This window comes from Oncorhynchus masou, chromosome 32, assembly GCF_036934945.1.
Source record: "Oncorhynchus masou masou isolate Uvic2021 chromosome 32, UVic_Omas_1.1, whole genome shotgun sequence".
Lineage (NCBI taxonomy): Eukaryota > Metazoa > Chordata > Actinopteri > Salmoniformes > Salmonidae > Oncorhynchus > Oncorhynchus masou.
This window is the reverse complement of record NC_088243.1, coordinates 70,228,911-70,250,042: the sequence shown is the minus strand read 5'-3', so window position 1 is coordinate 70,250,042 and position 21,132 is coordinate 70,228,911. Positions and strand designations below refer to the sequence as shown.

General features: G+C 43.0%; 1 protein-coding gene across 7 annotated transcripts in view; it reads right to left on the bottom strand.

Annotated features, from left to right (window-relative positions):
* LOC135526545 (septin-6-like) overlaps positions 1–21,132 on the bottom strand; it is a 35,778-nt gene that overhangs the window by 6,249 nt on the left and 8,397 nt on the right. For 2 of the 7 annotated variants that reach the window (XM_064955017.1, XM_064955014.1), the window contains exons 3-10: positions 18,815–19,010; positions 17,305–17,491; positions 11,996–12,157; positions 10,948–11,044; positions 9,945–10,113; positions 3,378–3,510; positions 3,000–3,190; positions 1,110–1,154 (exon numbers count right to left, since the gene is read on the bottom strand). In XM_064955017.1, coding sequence (XP_064811089.1) covers positions 1,151–1,154; positions 3,000–3,190; positions 3,378–3,510; positions 9,945–10,113; positions 10,948–11,044; positions 11,996–12,157; positions 17,305–17,491; positions 18,815–19,010 — 1,139 coding nt within the window. In that variant the 3' untranslated portion in view covers positions 1,110–1,150. Of the gene's footprint in view, positions 1–602; positions 1,155–2,999; positions 3,191–3,377; positions 3,511–9,944; positions 10,114–10,947; positions 11,045–11,995; positions 12,158–17,304; positions 17,492–18,814; positions 19,011–21,132 lie in introns of all 7 variants that reach the window. The other 5 variants (XM_064955013.1, XM_064955016.1, XR_010453299.1 and 2 more) reach the window with 4 other exon arrangements.

Here is a 21,132-nt window from a genome sequence, read left to right as displayed (position 1 = left end):
AGAAGGACCATTACTGCTTTGTAGGGGTTAACGCTAACACTGGTAGATACCACAGGAGGCTGCTGAAGGGAGGACGGCTCATAATAATGGCCGAAACGGCACTAATGGAATGGCATCAAACACATGGAAACCAGCCATTACCACGAGCCTGTCCTCGCCAATGAAGGTGCCACCAACTTCCTGTGATAGACATACTTTTTAATCAACTGACAGAATCACATTCTTCATGTTAGTGGTAAAATGTCACGTTGAAAAGAACATGTACTTAGGTTGTTACTGTTTATAGGACTTATGAGTGAATGGGGGTGGGGAGATTTAGAGTATCTGTTGAAACTAAATTGACTTGGTATGCTAATAGACACCACACCAACTCAGTGGCCTTGTGGTTAGAGTTTCCGCCCTGGGATTGGAAGGTTGGGAGTTCCATCCCGGCCAGGTCATACCAAAGACTATAAAAATGGGACCTGATGTGTCTCTGCTTGGCATTCAGCATCAAGGTTTGGGGGTAAGGTCCTGTGATAGACTAGTGTCCTGTCCAGGGGTTTACTTCAAGCTGACTCACGCTACAGAAACAGGAGATAGGCTCGTGCAAGGCTCCTTACTTTATGGACAGCCGAAGAACCCTTTTGGAACCCGTTCTGTTGATGAGTGTATGGCTGAGGCTGTATGAATAGCGAATCTCTCAGTGGGTTTTTCTTTTGTATCAACAAAGAGGTGGGTGTCAAACAGCTGAAGGATCAACAACAAAAACATTGCTATAAAAAATCCTTGTACACAAGGATTGGCACTGTAGCTGAACAGAGCACTAGCGTGACCCTGCAGTTTCTACAGGACTCTGAATGTCTCTTTGTGTAGTGGCTGGGCAGGGTGGACCACAAAAGCAGATTGTTGTGGTGTTGATAGTAGACATATTGTTGCCTGCATTTCTACCAGCTGCTAGAAGTTAAAATACTTATTGAAATACATTTCTAATTATAATTTGAGGACTCCCTTCTCATTTAAGTTCAAATATGTGTTGAACTCACATCTGATTAACATGTATTTAAACATTGATTTATGTGCTTTTTGTCATTGGTTACCAGGGGAACAGTTGAGTATGCAAGCCTTACCAGGACAAGATGCCTCATGCAGCATGCAGCAAGTGGAGGAGTTAACTGTAAAACAGCATGGATGAACATAGGTGACACATGCACTCACAGGAGAAATATGGTGCATTCAAGACAGCTTGGAAACTAGGTTAAATATGTTTTTTTTTTGTGTAGAACTTTCTATTGGCTGATTCAGATATTTTCAAAGTGGGAAACTTGGGCCTCATCTTTCTACAACCGAGTTGTCTTGAACGCGGCAATACATACACATGTCACATCTACACCACTCACTAAAACATGCCATGCTCATGTCCTTTGGTTCCTGAACAAAACATTAATTTGTAGCATAAGCTATCTACAGGCTTATATTTTGCACTTAGATAAGGAACTAGAAATGCTCCAAGTTTGGGATCCATATGTTTAGCAAACGAGGAAGTATTAACTATCATTCATACGGCCAGTTTCTCAGACAAGATTAAGCTAGGCTTTTTAGTCTAGGTCAAGCCTTAATCTGTGTCCAGGAAACTGGCCAATAATGTTTTGATCAGTAACCCAGAGACATGAAGTGAATGGGGAGGAGAGTAAAGTGAACCATGTGAGGTGGAAAAACAGCTGCCTGGCAGGGGGGAAAAGTCCAGAGTTCAGAGATAGTGGAGAGAAAGGACAGAAGAACTGTAAAGAAAATCATTTAGAATGGAAAAAAAAACTTTCTCAGTGCAAGTGTCTTCTTTCTTTCTAACGGGGCCGGTGACAGGTCTCACATCAGCTTGAATACACAACCAGGAGTGATTACCAACATGAAGGGACCCACGACAACAACTCTGTCACCATGGCCCTAATACTGCAGCCCTTATACTACAGATAAAACAAGCTGTAAAAATGACGACCAACATTCCTATGGGATATAGGCCTATACCAGCAGTGTCCCTAGTCTAGGGTCAATACAATCAGATTCCTGTAATACCAAGTCTAATATAGATGAATCTGGTTTACATCTGGTTTAGGATGTTACTAGATATAGCACTCCACCTCTAGAATAGCAAGTCCACCTCTATACCATAGTTATAAAGGAATAAGAGCAAAGGCTTGCTAGACTGTTAAGCTAAGCATCACGACATCTATTGCTCCTCCATTTCAAAGTAATCAGTCAGTTCCGTTGATTATCACTCATCCATTAGACTGGGGAGAGAAACCACTTAGTGCTCAGTGACATTAACGGCCAGGCAAAGAGTTCCTGGAAATGCATCGACACAAGGCAAATTAAAGCTTCGATAAGGAGTTTGTTGTTTTTCTAGGTGTGGTGTGTGCCAGGCTTCTTTATATCTGAGGTGCAGTGATGCAACAACAGCATACAGTGGTCCACATACATACAGCACAGAATTAAATCACATTTCTATTTTGATCAGTCCATCCCACTATCTGTATCACCAAATACACATGCGTGGATAGGGAAGGACAGTACTACATAATTTTGGATGGCACCTATTCTAAGTGGAATGAATGACCCAGTGTTCCCCTATTATTGTATAGGCGGAGCACCCCTCATTTTGGTGAATGAGGCTCTGAATGTTGATTTGGGGGCCTTTGTGCTCAGCCTGGAAAACAATCTAGGGGAAACACTATAGTCACAATATATCCAGTTGGTCTTTGATCCTCCTAGATCAGACTGCTCCAGTCTAGTATCCCTAAGGAATCCTCAAGTATAGCTGGGTTGTGTTCATTAAGGCAGGCAACATGAACCATGTTAAAGCGTTTCGAACTAAACATGAAAATGAGCATTTCTCATTTGACAGGTCCAGGGAGTCCCTCCCTGTTTCAGTCTGTTCAATTCTGTTTGGGTGCCTAATGACCATGACCCCGAACACTGCCTGCTGTGTGAGTAGTAGGGAGGTGAACGCAGGAGACACTTACTTTTTCCTCTCCTTGTCCCTCTTGAGTGTGGTGGAGCCCCCTGCCTGCAGAGCCTGGGACTGTAGGAGCTCAGCGGCCGTCTTTTTCTGCTTGAACCCGTTGAGCTCGTCATCCAGGGATTTCTTCTTGTCCTCCAGCTTCTTCTTCTCATCCTGGTGCAGCTTCTTGAGCCGGTCAAACTTCTCGTGCAGCTGTGTTGCGAGGGAGAAGACTTACATCTCAGATAGAAACTAATTTTGGTGTGATATCTGTAGCAAACAGAGATGTCGCACATGTAACCCTAGTTCTTCTTAGGTTGGTAGGATTGGTGATGACAGGGCAAAATTACAGCGTTAACTAGTAAAATAGATACCTTCCTGTATACACACATACACAAACCTCTTTCTCTGCCTCCTTCAGCTCAGCCTCCTTTTCCTTGACTCTCTGGACGAACATCTGCCTCATCTCTTCCTCTTTCTTCTGCAGCTCTCCCATGAACTCGTTCCTCTTGGCTTCGTACGTCTCCTGCAGACTGGGGTCCACACATAAAGAGGAAAGACATAAATGATGTCATACTAATGAGTCATATATGTTAGTACTATGTCTATCATTACAGTGGAATAGAGCAGATTGCCATTTAAATCAAAATGATACAAGTGGTTGTGATTAACTAAGGGGGTGGTAGAAAGTGGAAAGTGGTGCGTACCGTTTCTTCACCCTTCTCCTAAAGAGTGCTCTGGCACACTCCTCGCCATGGAGTTCAAAGCATTGGAATTATGTTCGGGAATTGACTGGAGGGAGTTCCTTTATTTTTTTAAACTATTTTAAAAAAAATTAAAAAAGGGTTTTCTACATGACTACAACACAAAAATAAAACGCACACTATACAAAGCATTCTTTAAGGTGGTCAACATATATTTTCCAAATTCGGTCAAACATGCCTGGTTTATGTTTCATTTTATAATATATAGTCTTATGGGATTGTAGCTAGATAGTTCAGTCCTCCTGTTTGTTATTGAAGGCTTTCCAATTGATGGGGTTCCATTTTTTGCAGCAATTAGACCTAGATTACAAAATGTCCTCTGATATTGATCACCAATATTTACATTTCCCAACAGACATAATCTTGTATAAATATATATGAATGACTAAACACAATGAAACGATAGCACATACATTGTCATTTTACCACAGGACCACAGCATATGTAATAGGGTTCCTAGGGTTCCCAGAGATGTGGCATTTCTGGGTGCATTAGATGCATTCTGGCAGGAGTGTAGTAAGTCCTATGAATTATATTAAATTGCAGTAGTTTCTGTCTACTGTTGTAGGAGCAGGTATGAATCAACCTGGCCAAGATAAAGCAAAGCAATGCGACACAAACAACAACATAGAGTTACACATGGAATAAACAAACGTACAGTCAATAACACAATAGAAAAGTCTATATACAGTGTGTGAAAATGAGGTAAGATTAGGGAAGTAAGGCAATAAATAGGCCATAGTGGCGAAATAATTACAATTAAACACTGGAGTGATAGATGTGCATAAGATGAATGTGCAAGTAGAGATACTGGGGTGCAAAGGTGAAAAAAAAAACAATATAGGGATGAGGTAGTTGGGTGGGCTATTTACAGATGGGCTATGTACAGGTGCAATGATCGGTAAGCTGCTCTGACAGCTGATGCTTAAAGTTAGTGAGGGAGATATGAGTCTCCAGCTTCAGTGATTTTTGCAATTCGTTCAAGTCATTGGCAGCAGATAACTGGAAGGAAAGGTAGCCAAAGGAGGAGTTGGCTTTGGGGATGACCAGTGAAATATACCTGCTGGAGCGCGTGCTACAGGTGGGTGCTGCTATGGTGACCAGTGAGCTGAGATAAGGCGGGGATTTACCAAGCAAAGACTTATAGATGACCTGGAGCCAGTGGGTTTGGTGACGAATATGAAGCGAGGGCGAGCCAACGAGAGCATACAGGTCGCAGTGGTGGGTAGTATATGGGGCTATGGTGACAAAACGGATGGCACTGTGATAGACTACATCCAATTTGCTGAGTAGAGTGTTGGAGGCTATTTTGTAAACGACATCGCTGAAGTCAAGGATCAGTAGGATAGTCAGTTTTACGAGGGTACGTTTGGCAGCATGAATGAAGGATGCTATGTTGCGAAATAGGAAGTAGATTCTTGATGACATTTTTGATTGGAGTAGCTGGGAGGAGAGTTTACAGTCTAACCAGATACCTAGGTATTTGTAGTTGTCCACATCTTCTAAGTCAGAACCGTCCAGGGTAGTGATGCTGGATGGGCGGGCAGGTGCGGGCAGCGATCGGTTGAAGAGCATGCATTTAGTTTTACTTGCATTTAAGAGCAGTTGGAGACTATGGAAGGAGTGTTGCATGGCATTGAAGCGCGCCTAGAAGTTTGTTAACTTCCTTGGGATAGGGGGCGGTATTTTGAAGTCCGGATGAAAAGCGTGCCCAAAGTAAACTGCCTGCTACTCAGGCCCAGAAGCTAGGATATGCTTTAAAAGTTTCTAAAACTGTTAAAATAATGCCTGTGAGTATAACAGAACTGAAATGGCAGGCACAACACCGAGGACAAACCATCCCACCCCGAGGACAACCCCCCCCCCCAAAAAAAAGATTTCAATTGCTGGCACTTTTATAATAGGGCGAAATTGTGCCCGATTGCAGTTCCTAGGGCTTCCACTTGATGTCAACAGTATTTAGAAAGGGTTTCAGGCTGGTTTTTGGAAAAAATGAGCCAGAAATTGTAGTTTTTCTAGGTGGCTCCCATTTTGGCTGTAGTGTTTCCAGTCGTGTGAATGAGAGCGCGTTCTTTGGTATTTTTCTCCGGTAAAGACAATAACGATTCTCCGTCTTAAATTGTATTGTTTATTTGCGTATTAGGGCACCTAAGGTTTGATTATAAACATTGATTGACTTGTTTGGATACGTTTATCGCTAACGCTTGGGATTCATTGTGTATGCATTTTGAAAGAGGAAACCGAGTGGATTATTGACTGAAGCGTGCCAGGTAAACTGAGTTTTTATGGATATAAAGAAGGACATTATCAAACAAAAGGACCATTTGTAATTTAACTGGGACCTTTTGGAGTGCCAACAGAAGAAGATCTTCAAAGGTAAGGCATATATTATATCGCTATTTCTGACTTTCGTGTCGCAACTCCCTGGTTGAAAATGATTTGTTATGCATTTGTGTGCTGGGCGCTGTCCTCAGATAATCACATGGTTTGCTTTCGCCGTAAAGCCTTTTTGAAATCTGACACGGCGGATGGATTAACAACAAGTTAAGCTTTATTTTGATGTATTGCACTTGTGATTTCAGGAAAGAAGGAGAAATGGGGGAGGATTGGGCAAGTTGCTGTGGGGGGTGCAGATGAGGATGAGGTCAATATCCCTCCAGGATTTCCGGGCCAGGTTGATTAGAAAGAACTGCTCGCTGAAGTGTTTTAGGGAGCGTTTGACAGTGATGAAGGGTGGTCGTTTGACCGTGAACGCAGGCAATGAGGCAGTGATCTCTGAGATCCTGGTTGATGAGAGCAGAGGTGTATTTAGAGGGCAGGTTGGTCAGGATGATATCTAAGAGGGTGCCCGTGTTTACGGACTTAGGGTTGTACCTGGTAGGTTCCTTGATTATTTGTATGAGATTGAGGGCATCCAGCTTAGATTGTAGGACGGTAGGGGTGTTAAGCATATCCCAGTTTAGGTCACATAACAGTACAAACTCTGAAGATTAATGGGGGGCAATTAATTCACATATGGTGTCCAGGGCACAGCTGGAGGCTGAGGGGGGTCAATAACAAGCGGCAACAGTGAGAGACTTATTTCTGGAAAGGTGTATTTTTAAAAGTAGGAGCTCAAACTGTTTGGGCACAGACCTGGATAGCATGACAGAACTCTACAGGCTATCTCTGCAGTAGATTGCAACTCCACCCCCTTTGGCAGTTCTATCTTGGAGGAAAATGTTGTAGTTGGGAATGGAAATTCCAGAATTTTTGGTGGCCTTCCTAAGCCAGGATTCAGACATGGCTAGGACATCAGGGTTGGTGGAGTGTACTAAAGCAGTGAATAAAACAAACTTAGGGAGGAGGCTTCTAATGTTAGCATGCATGAAACCAAGGCTTTTACGGTTACAGAAGTCAACAAAAGATAGCGCCTGGGGAATAGGAGTGGAACTGGGGACTACAGGGCCTGGGTTAACCTCTACATCACCAGAGGAAAAGAGGAGGAGTAGGATAAGGGTAAGGCTAAAGGCTATAAGAACTGGTCATCTAGTGCATTGGGGACAGAGAATAAAAGGAGCAGATTTCTGGGCATGGTAGAATACATTCAGGGCATAACGTACAGACAATGGTAAGGTAAGATGTGAGTATAGTGGAGGTAAACCTAGGCATTGAGTGAAAATGAGAGAGGTTTCATCTCTGGAGGCACCATTTAAGCCAGGTGAGGTCTCCGCATGTGCATGGGGTGGGACAAAGAGCTATCTAAGGCATTTTGAGCGGGACTGAGGGCTCTACAGTGAAATAAAACAGTAAAAACTAGCCAAGGCAGCAGTAGACAAGGCATATTGACCTTAGAGAGAGACATAAAGCAAACACAGGTGTTGATCAGGAGAGCTAAGATAACAATGGGTAATTGGCGATGAATGGGCGGGCGGGTTAGTTAGGTACATACAGGACCTAAGTTTGAGGCTGGGGCCGACAAGTAAACAAAAAGAGGTACCGTGTTATTGAAACAGTCCAGAGTGCATCAGCTGAGTAGCTGAGTAATCATTGGGTCAAAGGGTCAAAGGAGCAGCAATAGGTGAGTCAGGGTGCCGTTCTGTAGTCACTACTACGCTAGGCGAGCAGGGGACACATCGTTCAGAAAAGCTAGCGGGCCGGGGCTAGTAGATGATTCTTCGGCGACATCATAACAGAATAGCCTGTTGAGACCCCCTCGGACAGTTACGTCGGTAGACCGGTCGTGATGGATCGGTGGGGCTCCATGTCAGCAGGAAAAGGGTCCAAGCCAATTGGCAAAATAGTTATTGTAGCACAATAATTGGCTGGATGACCTCTTTGGCTAGCCGGGAGATGGGCCTAGCTCGAGGCTTGCTCCAGGCTAACTGGTGCTTGCTTCGAGACAGAGACGTTAGCCAGGAGTAGGCACTCGGATAGCAGCTAGCTGCGATGATCCGGTGTAAAGGTTCAGAGCTTGCGGTAGGAATCCAGAGATGTGGTATGGAAAAAGCAGTCCAGTATGCTCTGTGTTGATATCGCGCTGTGCAGACTGGCAGGAATTGACCGGGCTGAGGCTGGCTGATGTCCGAGTTAACGGTGATGACCGCTAGCACTGGCTAACTGACTACTAGCTAGTAGCTAGTTAGCTGGCTAGCTTCTAATGGAGGTTCCAGTTCCAAAGTGTAAAAGAATTGCAGATCCGTACCACATTGGGTGAGGAGGGTTGCAGGAGAGTATGTTCAGTCCGTAGATGGAAATTAAGATTAAAAATATAAAAAAATATATACGAATAAAACTATATATACATGGGACGGGACAGGCCAAATAGACATCCGACTGCTATGCCATCTTGGAACATATCTGTGACCAATAGTTCTCCTCAATTTCTTCCTTTAGATCTGTTTCCCATGGTTTCCATCTAGGTTCTGAACCATCTGGTAGAGTTTAAATCAACCCTTGATATAACTTGGCAATCAACTTCTTTAGCGTAGCAGCCTTTTTCCATATTTTTTCTATGCTAGAAGCCGTCGGTTCATCTAGATTCTGTTGAAGTGATTGAATAAGCTTTCTGAATGGAAGAACTTAAAAGAAATCGGCCTTGGATAATCCAAGTCTTTCTTGTAATTGATTGAATTAGTAGAGATCCATGTTCAAAATTCATAATGCCACTTTGGAACAAGGACATAAAGGTGTTATCATTAAACACTGGAGGTAAGGTGGGGTTATTCCAAATAGGGGTGCCTGGCGATATTTGTTCCACCTCATGAATTAATGTACATTTTCCAAAACATTAATGACATTGAGAATCATTGGACTGTCTGTTTTTAGTAGTGAATATAGTGAATATATTTTAGATCACAACGTATTACATGTACGGCTTCAATAGGAGGATAGACTGATTTCCATTGTTTAAGTGAAAGCAGTTGTACAGCCCAGTAATACATCTTCCTATGAGTTAGTCCAAGACCTCCAGCTTTCTAGAGGAAGTGTTAAACAGTCAATTAGATTCTTGAGGTCTTTCCATTCCAATTAAAGTTGGAGAGCAGAGGCCATTTTATTTTAAACAGTTGGATGGAATTGAAACTGGCAGGGCCTGGAATAAATACATCAACCTTATTAATGTATTCATTTAGATTATGTTGACCCTATGCATCATAGTGAAAGGGAGCGAGCTCCATCTCTGAACATCGGATTCAACCTATCTACTAAAGGAGAGTAATTGATTTTATATGCCTCCTCCAGACTGCATGGTATCACTACTCCCAGGGATGTCATATGTCTTTGTCTATTTCCACTTAGATGTATTTTCGAAGCTTGAGAAGTCATGATTACAGATGGGCATTATTTCAGTTCTCCCAATTTACTTTGAATATGGACACAGCACTATGTGTCCAACAGTAATAAAAGGCATGTCAGAGAATGTTCTGGTTCAGATCAATAAAGTAAAATGTAATCTGCATACAATGATGTCACATGTTGATCTCCACCAATCTCTATGCCCCGGATTGAGCCATGAGCTCTAATTATTGTTGCTAGGGGTTTTGTGGCTAAAGAAAATAAATAACCAGACAAAAGGTTTCCCTGTGGAGGCAGTTTACACCATTGTTAAATCCACGACAAGGAGTGTGCAGCAGGGTGGAGAATCGGGATGCAGTCTCTGAGGGATGTAGGGAGTTAAGAGGAAACAGGAAGTAAGGAGGAAATATGGAGAGAAGCAGCCTCACCTGAAGGGTTTGCAGTCGGGGTCTGTGTCCTTGAAGCCCATCTCCTCCAGCTTGCAGCGACGGTAGAGCTCGTAGTGTCTGGTGTGAGTCTGCTCTCTAAGATCCTCCATGTTCACCCTGATTAGCATCTCTCTCAGCTTCACAAAGTCACAGTGGTTTTCATTCTCCACTGCCGACACACACACACACACACACACACACACACACACACACACACACACACATACACACACACACGTCAGACAGCTACTACTCAACAGCGTTTGATTAAAACACTACCACTGGTTGACAACGTGGGTCAATCCATTAACCACTACAGATTGAACAAACAACAGCCATTGTAAAAGACCAGAACCACACATTCACAACTCACATAATTGCTTGTTTTAAACACATTTCTGATTTAACTGTGATTGAAATGTGCAGGCATGTGTAATACTCAGTGAACACTAATAACAAATGTACACAGCTCCATTCATGCCCTATGGAGGGTTCATTTCTGGTTTTAGAATCTAGTGGAGGGCCACGTAAGGTGGCCAAATAACAAATTGACAGGTGATAAGGTGTGGGAATATGGAGGAAGTGTCATATAATTTGAATATCTTGTCATTTGATATACTCAGAATACGAGATGTTTCACATCTGTATTCCTATGGTAAATCAGTGACTTACCCTGATAATGCTCACAGGTTTCATGACCTACCACTTTTCAAGCATCATTGACTCGTTTGAAATAAATCAATCCCATAGAACCCTAAGACATTTGTGACATGACTCAAGCAACCGCTGCTGTAGCTCATACAGTTATGGAAGAGTGGGCGCATGCATTGTTAAATAGACAAACTTGAATGAGATTACATAAGCAGTAGTGATAGCTTCCCTCTTGACGGTATGAATGTAGTTGTTAAGGGAGTTGGGGCAGAATGAGTGGGAGGGAAATGGTGGCCAAAAATGGAAGGACACCCCCCCTCTCATTTCCCCTGTTGTACGTGACCTAGCTTACCCTGTACCGTCCCCCAGGGGTACTGCCGCGCTTTCACCATCTTGTTGCCAATCTTCACTTCCTCCGTGCTTCCCACCACGGCGAACGGCAAATGGGCCTGCGGAGCAGAAGGGATTCTCGTTAATGCAGTGACACCTGAGTCCATCTTTCTGCCTTTCTCTCTTTTTATCAAACACAGCACGCATATCACACACATCATGCAAGCACACACACTATTGACACATCCTGCAATTATCATCCCATGTTATCACTCCATTACACAACTTGATTATTTATTTGTTTAGATTTGGATCAATTGGAGCACATCTCTTGACAGGCAAAACAATTGGCAGAGTGAACCTAACACAAAGTTAATTGCAAGTGATGTGAATCATGTTAGGTCTATACTGCAAGTTAATACACGTTCCATTCATCCAACAGCAAGGGCTTCTGACTGCAGTGATCGGAGTGGATGGCCTTTCTGCCAGAGTGGTGGCGTCTTCGTGAGATCGGAGGGCGAGAGTCTTGAGAGCTAATTGACTAACGCAAATCAGCTGGGTTCTGCTCAGTCAGAAGCATTGGCATTCTCCACTCGCTTATGTCACTCCTCATGGTCCGCTCATTTAACCCCGGCCCGTTAGTCAGCGGCCAGGGGCCCTTTCCCACACAGAGCTTCCTGTAGCAAGAGCTAGCTGATTGTCATACACTGTACTGGACTGGTTGAGGAGGAGGACACAGATGGTGCTCGTATCCTGCTCTAGTGCTGCTGTTTCAATGTTCTGAGAATTAACAGAATAAATGACTCACAACTCATAGTGAAAGGAAACTCACTCGAGGGGAACAGATACACAACTACATCTACTCCTGTAGATGTACGTATATTGTATTACTTGGCCTCACAAAAAAAAAAATCCATGAAAAGCATCAACTATCGTATTCACTTGATATTTCTTCCTAACCAAACCTTGTCAGTCAATCTCATACTTCTCAACTATAACTAGTAAGTCTGTATAACTTTCTGAAATGCTGCTGAACTAAAATGAGCAGCATCATAGAAGGGTTATCTTACGTTCATGGTGGAGTTGATCTCTGCCACCGTCTCATCGTCGATGGGGAATTGGTAGATCAGAACACCGTTGCTGACCAGCTCACTGGTGATCTTGATCTTGAACTTGGTCAGCTCGCTTTTGGAGATGGCGTCTGATTTGGCGATGATGGGGATGATGTTGACCTGTTGTTTGAGGAGATGAAATTAGATCAGAAAATGTTATTAGGCTATCCACTAATGAGGAAATGATATGTGAAGGTGTAACAGTATTAGCTTCCGTCCCCTCGCCCGACCCGGGCTCGAACCAGGGACCCTCTGCACACATCAACAACAGTCACCCACGAAGCATCATTACCCATCGCTCCACAAAAGCCACGGCCCTTGCTGAGCTTGGGGAACAACTACTTCAGGTCTCAGAGCGAGTGACGTCGCCGATTGAAACGCTATTAGTGCGCACCACCGCTAAGTAGGTAGCCATTTCACATCGGTGACAAAGGCACATAGACAAAACAATCATTCAAAATACATACTAAAACACAGGCATTGATTTGTTTGTTTTTTACAGACTTGCATCAAGTTTTAAAATCAGGATTACAATATTTAGTACAAAGTGCATGTTAGCAGCTAGGGAGCAGAGCAGATGAAGGATTGTTATGATGGGCTGACAGTGACAAGGTGTGAACAAATAATGCCCACACATTGGGATGTAGCTAAATAAGGAACAGCTTTGAGGCTCATGTCAAATGCAATTTTACAACCCTCCACTTTCAGCAGGACTAAAAAAACTACTGAAACTAAATTGGCTGTACTTTCAAATCAGAGCCCATGAAAACAATGTAGATCAAGATAATCCTATAATCATTTGATCCAAAACCTCTCAGCTCCACACATTAAGGGTTTGTTTCCCAGATACAGATTAAGCCTAGTCCTGGATTAAAAAGCCCTTTTCCCTGGAGCTTCTGCATTGATAATTTGTAAGTACAAGACTAAGCTTAATCTATAATAAGCACATACAAAACACTCCCATTCGAAAAATAATAAATTGGAATACATTTCAATAAAATATATACACCACCGGTCAAAAGTTTTAGAACACCTTCTCATTCAAGGCTTTTCCCTTTATTCTTACAATTTTCGATATTGTAGAATAATAGTGAAGACATCAAAACTATGAAATAACACATATGGAATCATGTAGTAACCAAAAAAGTGTTAAACAAATCAAAATATATATTATATTTGAGAATCTTCAAATAGCCACCCTTTGCCTTGATTACAGCTTTGCACACGCTTGGCATTCTCTCAACCAGCGTCATGAGGTAGTCACCTGGAATTCAATTAACAGGTGTGCCTTGTTAAAAGTTAATTTGTGGAATTTCCTTCTTAATGTGCTTGAGCCAATCAGTTGTGTGTGACAAGTTGGGGGGTATACAGAAGATAGCTCTATTTGGTAAAAAAACAAGTCAATATTATGGCAAAAACAGCTCAAATAAGCAAAGGGAAATGACAGTCCATCATTACTTTAAGACATGTTCATATCATATCTTCCAGTCAATACGGAAAATGTCAATAACATTGAAAGTTTCTTCAAGTGCAGTCGCAAAAACCATCAAGCACTATGATGAAACTGGCTCTTATGAGGACCACCAAAGGAATGGAAGACTCCTCTGCTGCAGAGGACACGTTCATTAGAGTTACCAGCCTCATAAATTTCAGCCCAAATAAATGCATCACAGTGTTCAAGTAACAGACACATGTCAACATTAACTGTTCAGAGGAGGAGACTGTGTGAATCAGGCCTTCATGGTCAAATTGCTGTAATGAAGCCACGACTAAAGGACACCAAAAAAAAAGAAACTTGCTTGGGCCAAGAAACACGATCAATTAGACCGGTGAAAATGTGTCCTTTGGTGTGGAGTTGGTCTGGAGTTGGTCTGAAGTTCCCACATATGCTGAGCACTTGTTGGCTGCTTTTCCTTCACTCTGCGGCCCGACTCATCCCAAACCATCTCAATTTGGTTGAGGTCAGGGGATTTTGGAGGCCAGGTTATCTGATACAGCACTCCATCACTCTCCTTCTTGGTAAAAAAGCCCTTACACAGCCTGGAGGTGTGTTGGGTCATTGTCCTTTAGCTAGCTAGTTCCCAATTAAATTAAAATGTGTTCATGAACATGAGCCATCTAGTGTGGGATTGTTTCAATGACTTTGTCTCCATAGCCGTGGGAAGATGTTTGAAGCTGGGGGTGCAGCAATGATTTAGCCGACTCCATCTCTGCATTATCCACACGGTAAGTGTCAACTTGTGAGTCTGCAATCGACACTGGAGGTGAAGGAATCTGCATTGTAAGTCTCAATTTAATGTTCATGAACATTAACCCCTAATTCTTTAACTTGTGTGGAATTGTTTCACTGACTGTCTCTGCATTATCCGCAGGGTAACTGTCAACTTGTAAGTCTGAAAATGTACATTGGAGATGAAGGAATCCGCATTTGATATTCAGAGGCATTATGTTCAAATAAAGATGTTAAGTGCAAAGTGGTCATTTGTACATTATATTTTGTGTTTCAGATTCAACCTGTGACTCCCATGCCACAATTCAACAATAGACCAAGTTATTTGAGCAAAACATTTTGAAAGCACTCTTTTAGTTGGTCATTCAAACTTTTCAAAGTATACAATCACATTTATTTATAAAGCCCTTCTTACATCAGCTGATGTCACAAAGTGCTGTACAGAAACCCAGTCTAAAACCCCAAACAGCAAGCAATGCAGTTGTAGAAGCATGGTGGCTAGGAAAAACTCCCTAGGGCATGCTGTTGTGATTTAGTGCTGAACTATGTAGTTCTATGCATTTCATTTTAATGTAGGCTAGCTACAGTACGTGGTATAAAAAACTAAATGGTCCATTCGTAAAATACATGGCAACATACAATGTACAAAACATAAGGAACACCTTCCTAATATAGAGTTGCACCCCCTTTTGCCCCCGGAACAGCCTCAATTCGTCGGGGGATGGACTCTACAATGTGTCGAAAGTGTTCCACAGGTTCATGTTGACTCCAATGCTTCCCACAGTTGTGTCAAGTTGGCTGGATGTCCTTTGAGGGTGGACCATTCTTGATACACGCGGGAAACTGTTGAGTGTGAAAAACCCAGCAGGGCTGCAGTTCTTGACACACTCAAACCGGTGCGTCTGACACCTATTACCATACCCCGTTCAAAGGCACAAAAATATTTTGCCCATTTACCTTCTGAATGGCACAAAACCACAATCTATGTCTCAAGGATTAAAAATCCTTCTTTAACCTGTTTCCTCCCCTTCATCTACACTGATTGAAGTATATTTAACAAATGACATCATTAAGGGAGCATAGCTTTCACCTGGATTCACCTGGTCAGTCTATGTCATGGAAATGGGTCCTAATGTTTTGTACACTCAGTGTCTATTTAAGCAATGAGGCCTGAGAGGGGTGTGGTATATTGCCAATATATTGCCAATATACCACGGTTAAGAGCTGTTCATATCCACGACGCAACACATTGCTAGGACACAGCCCTTAGCCGTGGTATATTGACCATATATGACAAACCCAGAGGTGCATCATTGCTATTATAAACTAGTTACCAACATAATTAGAGCAGTAAAAACAAATGTTTAGTCATACCCATGGTATACGGTCTGATATACCACAGCAAACCACCCAGTTTATAATTCTGAAATATATTTGGGAATATATTTTACAACCAACCACAGCATACTGTCTAAATCTATTTCCACAGCATATATTTAAATACAGAAACATATGTAGAAATATATGAAAACAGACATTTTTTTAATGGCTTAAACATATATTTATATCTGTAATTTACATACACTTAAATACATGTACATATATGTTGGTTGTTAAAATCTAGGTTATTATATACTTTTTCTGTATGGGCTACTAAACCCATATCAAACCAAAGTTGTACCCAAGCTGCTGGGTTTAGCCTATATTGTGCAGCAGCATCAAGCTGGTGTTCTGATTGTAGAGTGTACCCAGCTAGCAAATAACCAAAGGAGAACCTTCTGGGAACATTACGGGTACGTTCTGTGTTTGCTGGGGAGACCTCAGCTGGAAGGTAGCAGAGCGGGGCCGGATGATGCGAGCATCTCCTATGCAGCCAGGTCATTACATCACAGCTAGCTAGCTAAACCCCCTGAGACAAGTGGGGAACATCTGGCCAAGACAGGATATAAATAGACCTTGAGATCTGGGCCTACACCTCCCTTTCTTATGCTTCTCTGGATGCCTTGTGCCTTGGTCTACAGCAGGGATATCATGCAGACGGATACAACAGCTAGAAATGTATGTATTTTTATATCTGAACACCTCTAGCCTCTACTAGCTTCAGGGATGTTTGATTTGGGCATATCTATGTGCATTTCTGCCATAATCAGAGCTTGGAACGAAGCAAAGATAGAAAAATTGACAGCAGAGCAGTAAGAGCATTTACCAGAGAGGGTAGTACTAGTTAATCTCTAACGCAGGATCTATCTCGTGAAGAGATCTCCAAACACAATGCCAGCATATCTGCTTCAATGGAGGCATAGGACGAAATAGGAGGCCTGAGGATGCAGGGGGGTCTTTGTCAAACAACACCCACCACCACTTCTCACCCATAAACTCAAGAGACACTGCACTCCTATCTACGCAACAGGCTTTGTTTCATTGTTGCTGCCTGCATACACAGGGAGGCTTCTGCTTTGGATCACAGAGGCTGGAAGGTGGCTAGGGTACAGCTGCCCTGGCAAACACTCGAAAGTCAGGAAGTTTCTATGCAAATAGGGCCTTTCGGATTGGCCTTAGAAAAATAGAGTTAGTGTCACCATGACGACCAAGGGCCGTTTCACGGCTGACCTACACCGTCACGGGACAGGAGCCCATCTTTGAGCGTGCAAATGGTGTAGAAGAGTTTATGAGCCACGATGCTCTGTGATGACATCAATGATGCCCTGCATCTACATGGTGACATCATCTTGAGGCTAGAGAGCATTCTCTTTTCCCCCTGCATTTTATAAATAGCTATGAATTTTTTTTTACTCTTCAACCCGAGGTTATCATATTAGGGAAGCTGCTTTTCAAGTGGCACTTCAAATCAGCAGAGTTTAATGAATGACTTGCATAATATGGTAATTTAGCAGATATCTTTTTCCAAAACGGCTTACAGAAGCCAACCTTGACAGTGACACATATAGGTCAACTCAGTGTACTATATCTGTCCCATGCAGGATTTGAACTCAGTGAACCATTGGAATCAGTGTCATTAGCTAGCCTTGCAGCCCACCTTGCTGTCCAGTTTCTTCATAGTGACCAGGTCCAGGGACTTGAGGGAGTGTCCGGTGGGTGCGATGAAGTACAGACAGGCATGGATGCGTGTGTCATGGTAGCTGTGTAACGTGCGCTTGATTTTCAGCTCCTCCTGCAGATAGGCCTCAAACTGGGTGTCGATAAACTCCACAATAGACTTGTAGCTGTGGAGAGAAAAGCATGTGTTTCAAGGTGTTATAAACACACCATAAACAGCTGATAAGGAAACCGGAATGAAGATGTAGCTGTGCACCAAAAAGAGAAAATGTGTCTTACTATAGTCATATAGGATTAAGGGTAGGCTATACCTTTATCTTTCCACCACCATAGAATACGAGAGGGTGTTGTAAAGCCTCTCTTAAAGGGATTTTGGCAATGAAGCCCTTTACCTATTTCCCCAAAGTCAGGCGAACTTATGGATACCATTTTTATGTCTCTGCATCCAGTATGCCAGCAGACACACACATGGTTAATCTGAATCTGGGGGAGCAGATAAAGGGCTTCAATGCCAAAATTCAGAAGTATCCCTTTAAGTGAGAGATTTAAGCCAGTTTGTACTTTAATCCCAGAGTGTTGTCAGTGGGAGGTAGCTAGATGCTAAGTGAGTACAGCTCAGCTCCATAATAGTGATCTGCTGATCCATCATTCAGCTGAGCTGGGTCTCATTAGCTGGGAGTCATCAGGCAGAACATGGTGGGGAAGAGACGTGGGACCGCACGGATCAGGGAGCAGAGGAGAGGCATACCATCGCCAAGGAAGGGGAAGATTCACCGCACAGCCGAAGGCGGATAGGAACCTCTGATTAAACACAGGTTTTACCTCTGCCCTTCAACACACACACGTGTGAGTGCACAGACACATACACACACACACCTCTTCCCACACACTTCTTCCCACCTCCACCCCCCCCCCCCCCCATAAGAAACTAATCCGACGTAAACTGCTAGCCCTTAGCTCACCCTCATCCAGCCACCATTTGATAGTGATGTGAAGCAGTTTGAACCTGGAGCGCTGACCTACATGAGGGTTCCTGTAACTAGCACAGCGTCCCCCTCGGGGCCCTAACCAGAGCAGCTAGAGAGGTCTGGGACAGACTGAGGACTGAGATTAGAGAGAGCTGCCTGGTGCTCACATGACATCATCCATCCTCTCTCTGATCTCTCATGACGAGGAATGAGGTTCACATGACAGGAGGGAGGGAAAACGTAGCCCTTGAGACTCCTGGCTCAAGTGTCAGACTACTGTTATCCATATTGTCTAACAATAAATCTATCAGTGACTCACTGTTTTCATAAGGTATGGGAGAGGCATCATAAGAGTAGTACCTAAAGTTCCACCAGACTCCAAAGGGGATGACCTCAAGTCCACACTTCATAGGGGGCATCTCAGACACATGAAGCGGAACCTGGGGCTTTAATCCCAAAAACAGACAGATAGACAGACAAACATACAGTATATTCATGTTTACATACATCATTGTCTCTCACCTGTCCTCTTTGTTGATCTGGTCTCCAAAGCCCACAGTGTTGACCACGGTCAGCTTGAGGCGCACATTGCTCTCCTGGAGCTCGTAGGTGTTGGACTTGAGCTGCACGCCCGGCTGGTTGTGCTGGGTGGGTTCGCCCTCGAACTTGGTATTGAACAGGGTGTCCATGAGAGTGGACTTGCCCAGGCCCGTCTCCCCTAAAATACACACATACCTTTCAGTTCATTCACCATTGTGCAATTTTTTTGTGGACTCTACTATCTGGAGTTTGGGTTTGTGTGAGATAGTTTTACTTAGCTCATTAGGCATTCATAAACTATGTTCTTGGGTATAGGTCACAGTATATCATTAATCATTAATGAAAATTAATGGAAATTAGCATTGAACAGCAGGGAATATTCCAGATTGGGCCATTGTCAGAATAAATGTGGCCTTAAAATATTCTCCCATACTGTACATTACAGGATTTAGTACATCCTGTTGAAAATACTTCAGTTTTACCATTTGGACTCGGGCTACAGAGCAGATCTCTCCAATGCCACCAGAATGTTAATGATATGGACTCTTCCCATTTGTCACTTCCCTATACATTTAGCTATGTGAGCCCCTCCCTCTGGCTCCTCCACTGCTTTTGGCAGGAGGCGCTTTTTAATGGAATAAAAAAGATGCGCTGCAGAAATGTCTGATAACTTGGGAGCCTTTAGGAGGGACTACATTGAATGTGACATCTTGCATCGGCGCAGCACAACAAGCTAATCCTATGGCCACCAGAGTTGATATCTAGAGCAGACCATCCTAAAAATGGCTGCATGGGTCTGAGTCACGGATGTCCTGATGCGTTCTGACAAACTCACACTGTTCAAAGCTGTCAGTCGAGTGAGAAGGCACCTTCCTTTCCCAGTGCAAGAAAATCTAGTTGTACATCCCAAATGGCACCGTATTCACTAAGTAGTGTACTATATAGGGAATAGGGTGCCATTTGGGATGCCACCCTAGGCTTACTTCTGTTCATCAGACACCACATCTACACTCAGAGCACGCAGAGCTCTACACTGCCAACGATATATTAGTCTTCCTTTCACAAGGCATCAGGCTTTCACTCTGAGTGCACACTAAATAGTGTAGGGGGAGGGGGGTTAGAATGGAACAGCACAGTGCCAGATTCTCCCCTCCCATTTCCTGCATCTGAAGTTAAGTCCACCTCAGGTCATCGTCAAGATGTTTCCGTGGTCTCTCATCATCCTCATATAAAGGGCTGGATAAGCATCTCGCTTGGCAGGGACCCACGCTGAACCCCATGCTAAAGATGGGGCCCTGCCATCCAAAGGTTTCCATTTGAATGTACCAGCAAAAAGCATAAGAAATCTAAGTCTCGTGAAGACAAAATGTTTTGCTCTCGATTAAGTTCTTGCCACATGCCTCCGGATCACATTTCTGGGGCTTGAGCTATAGGCAGCAATTTTACAACAGCTTTGATTTCTGGGATCCACACACACCAGACTCATAGAGTAGACTGTAATAATAGAGGTTCTAGGGCTTCTGCCATTGCTTTTTAATGTTTTGAGTGCCACTGATAACTTTCAAGTAATTCAGAGTATGGAAAATTGAGAGAATTATATTATCTGTTTCCTACATTCAACAAAATTGACAAAATTGACCATTTACTTTAAAATAAGGCTAATATATTAAAACTATATCTGTCAATAGGCAGGTTTCCATTGAGCCAGGTTTATTTAGACAAAAGCAATGTCACCAAAATAATGTTTGCGACATGTGTAATGGAAATGGCTGTCCAATCAAAAACGCATATTTTGACCAATGAGTAAAATTATATGTTCATTGTGTAGATAATACTCTAATAAAACCCATGGTCCAAACCTCATCTCTATCAAAATATGTTCAAAACTTATTGGTCGTTTTACCCTTGTAGGATGGCCAAAAAAAGGCCAAAAAAAGGCCAAGAAAAGATGAGCGACCCAGGGATGTGTGTGCTTTGGGGACCTTTAACAGAATGTGACTGGCAGAACAGGTGTTGTATGTGGAGGATGAGGGCTGCAGTATATATCTCAGATAGCGGGGAGTGCAGAGATGTGTCCTATAAGGAGCACTGGTGGCAAATCTGATGGCCAAATGGTAAAGGACATCTAGCCGCTCAAGAGCACCATTACCGATCTATACATTTAGTCTCCGTAATCTAGCATGGATAGGTTGGTCATCTGAACTATGGTTAGTTTGGCAGCTGGGATGAAAGAGGAGCCATTACGATAGAGGAAACCAAGTCTAGATTTAACTTTAGCCTGCAGCTTTGATATGTGCTGA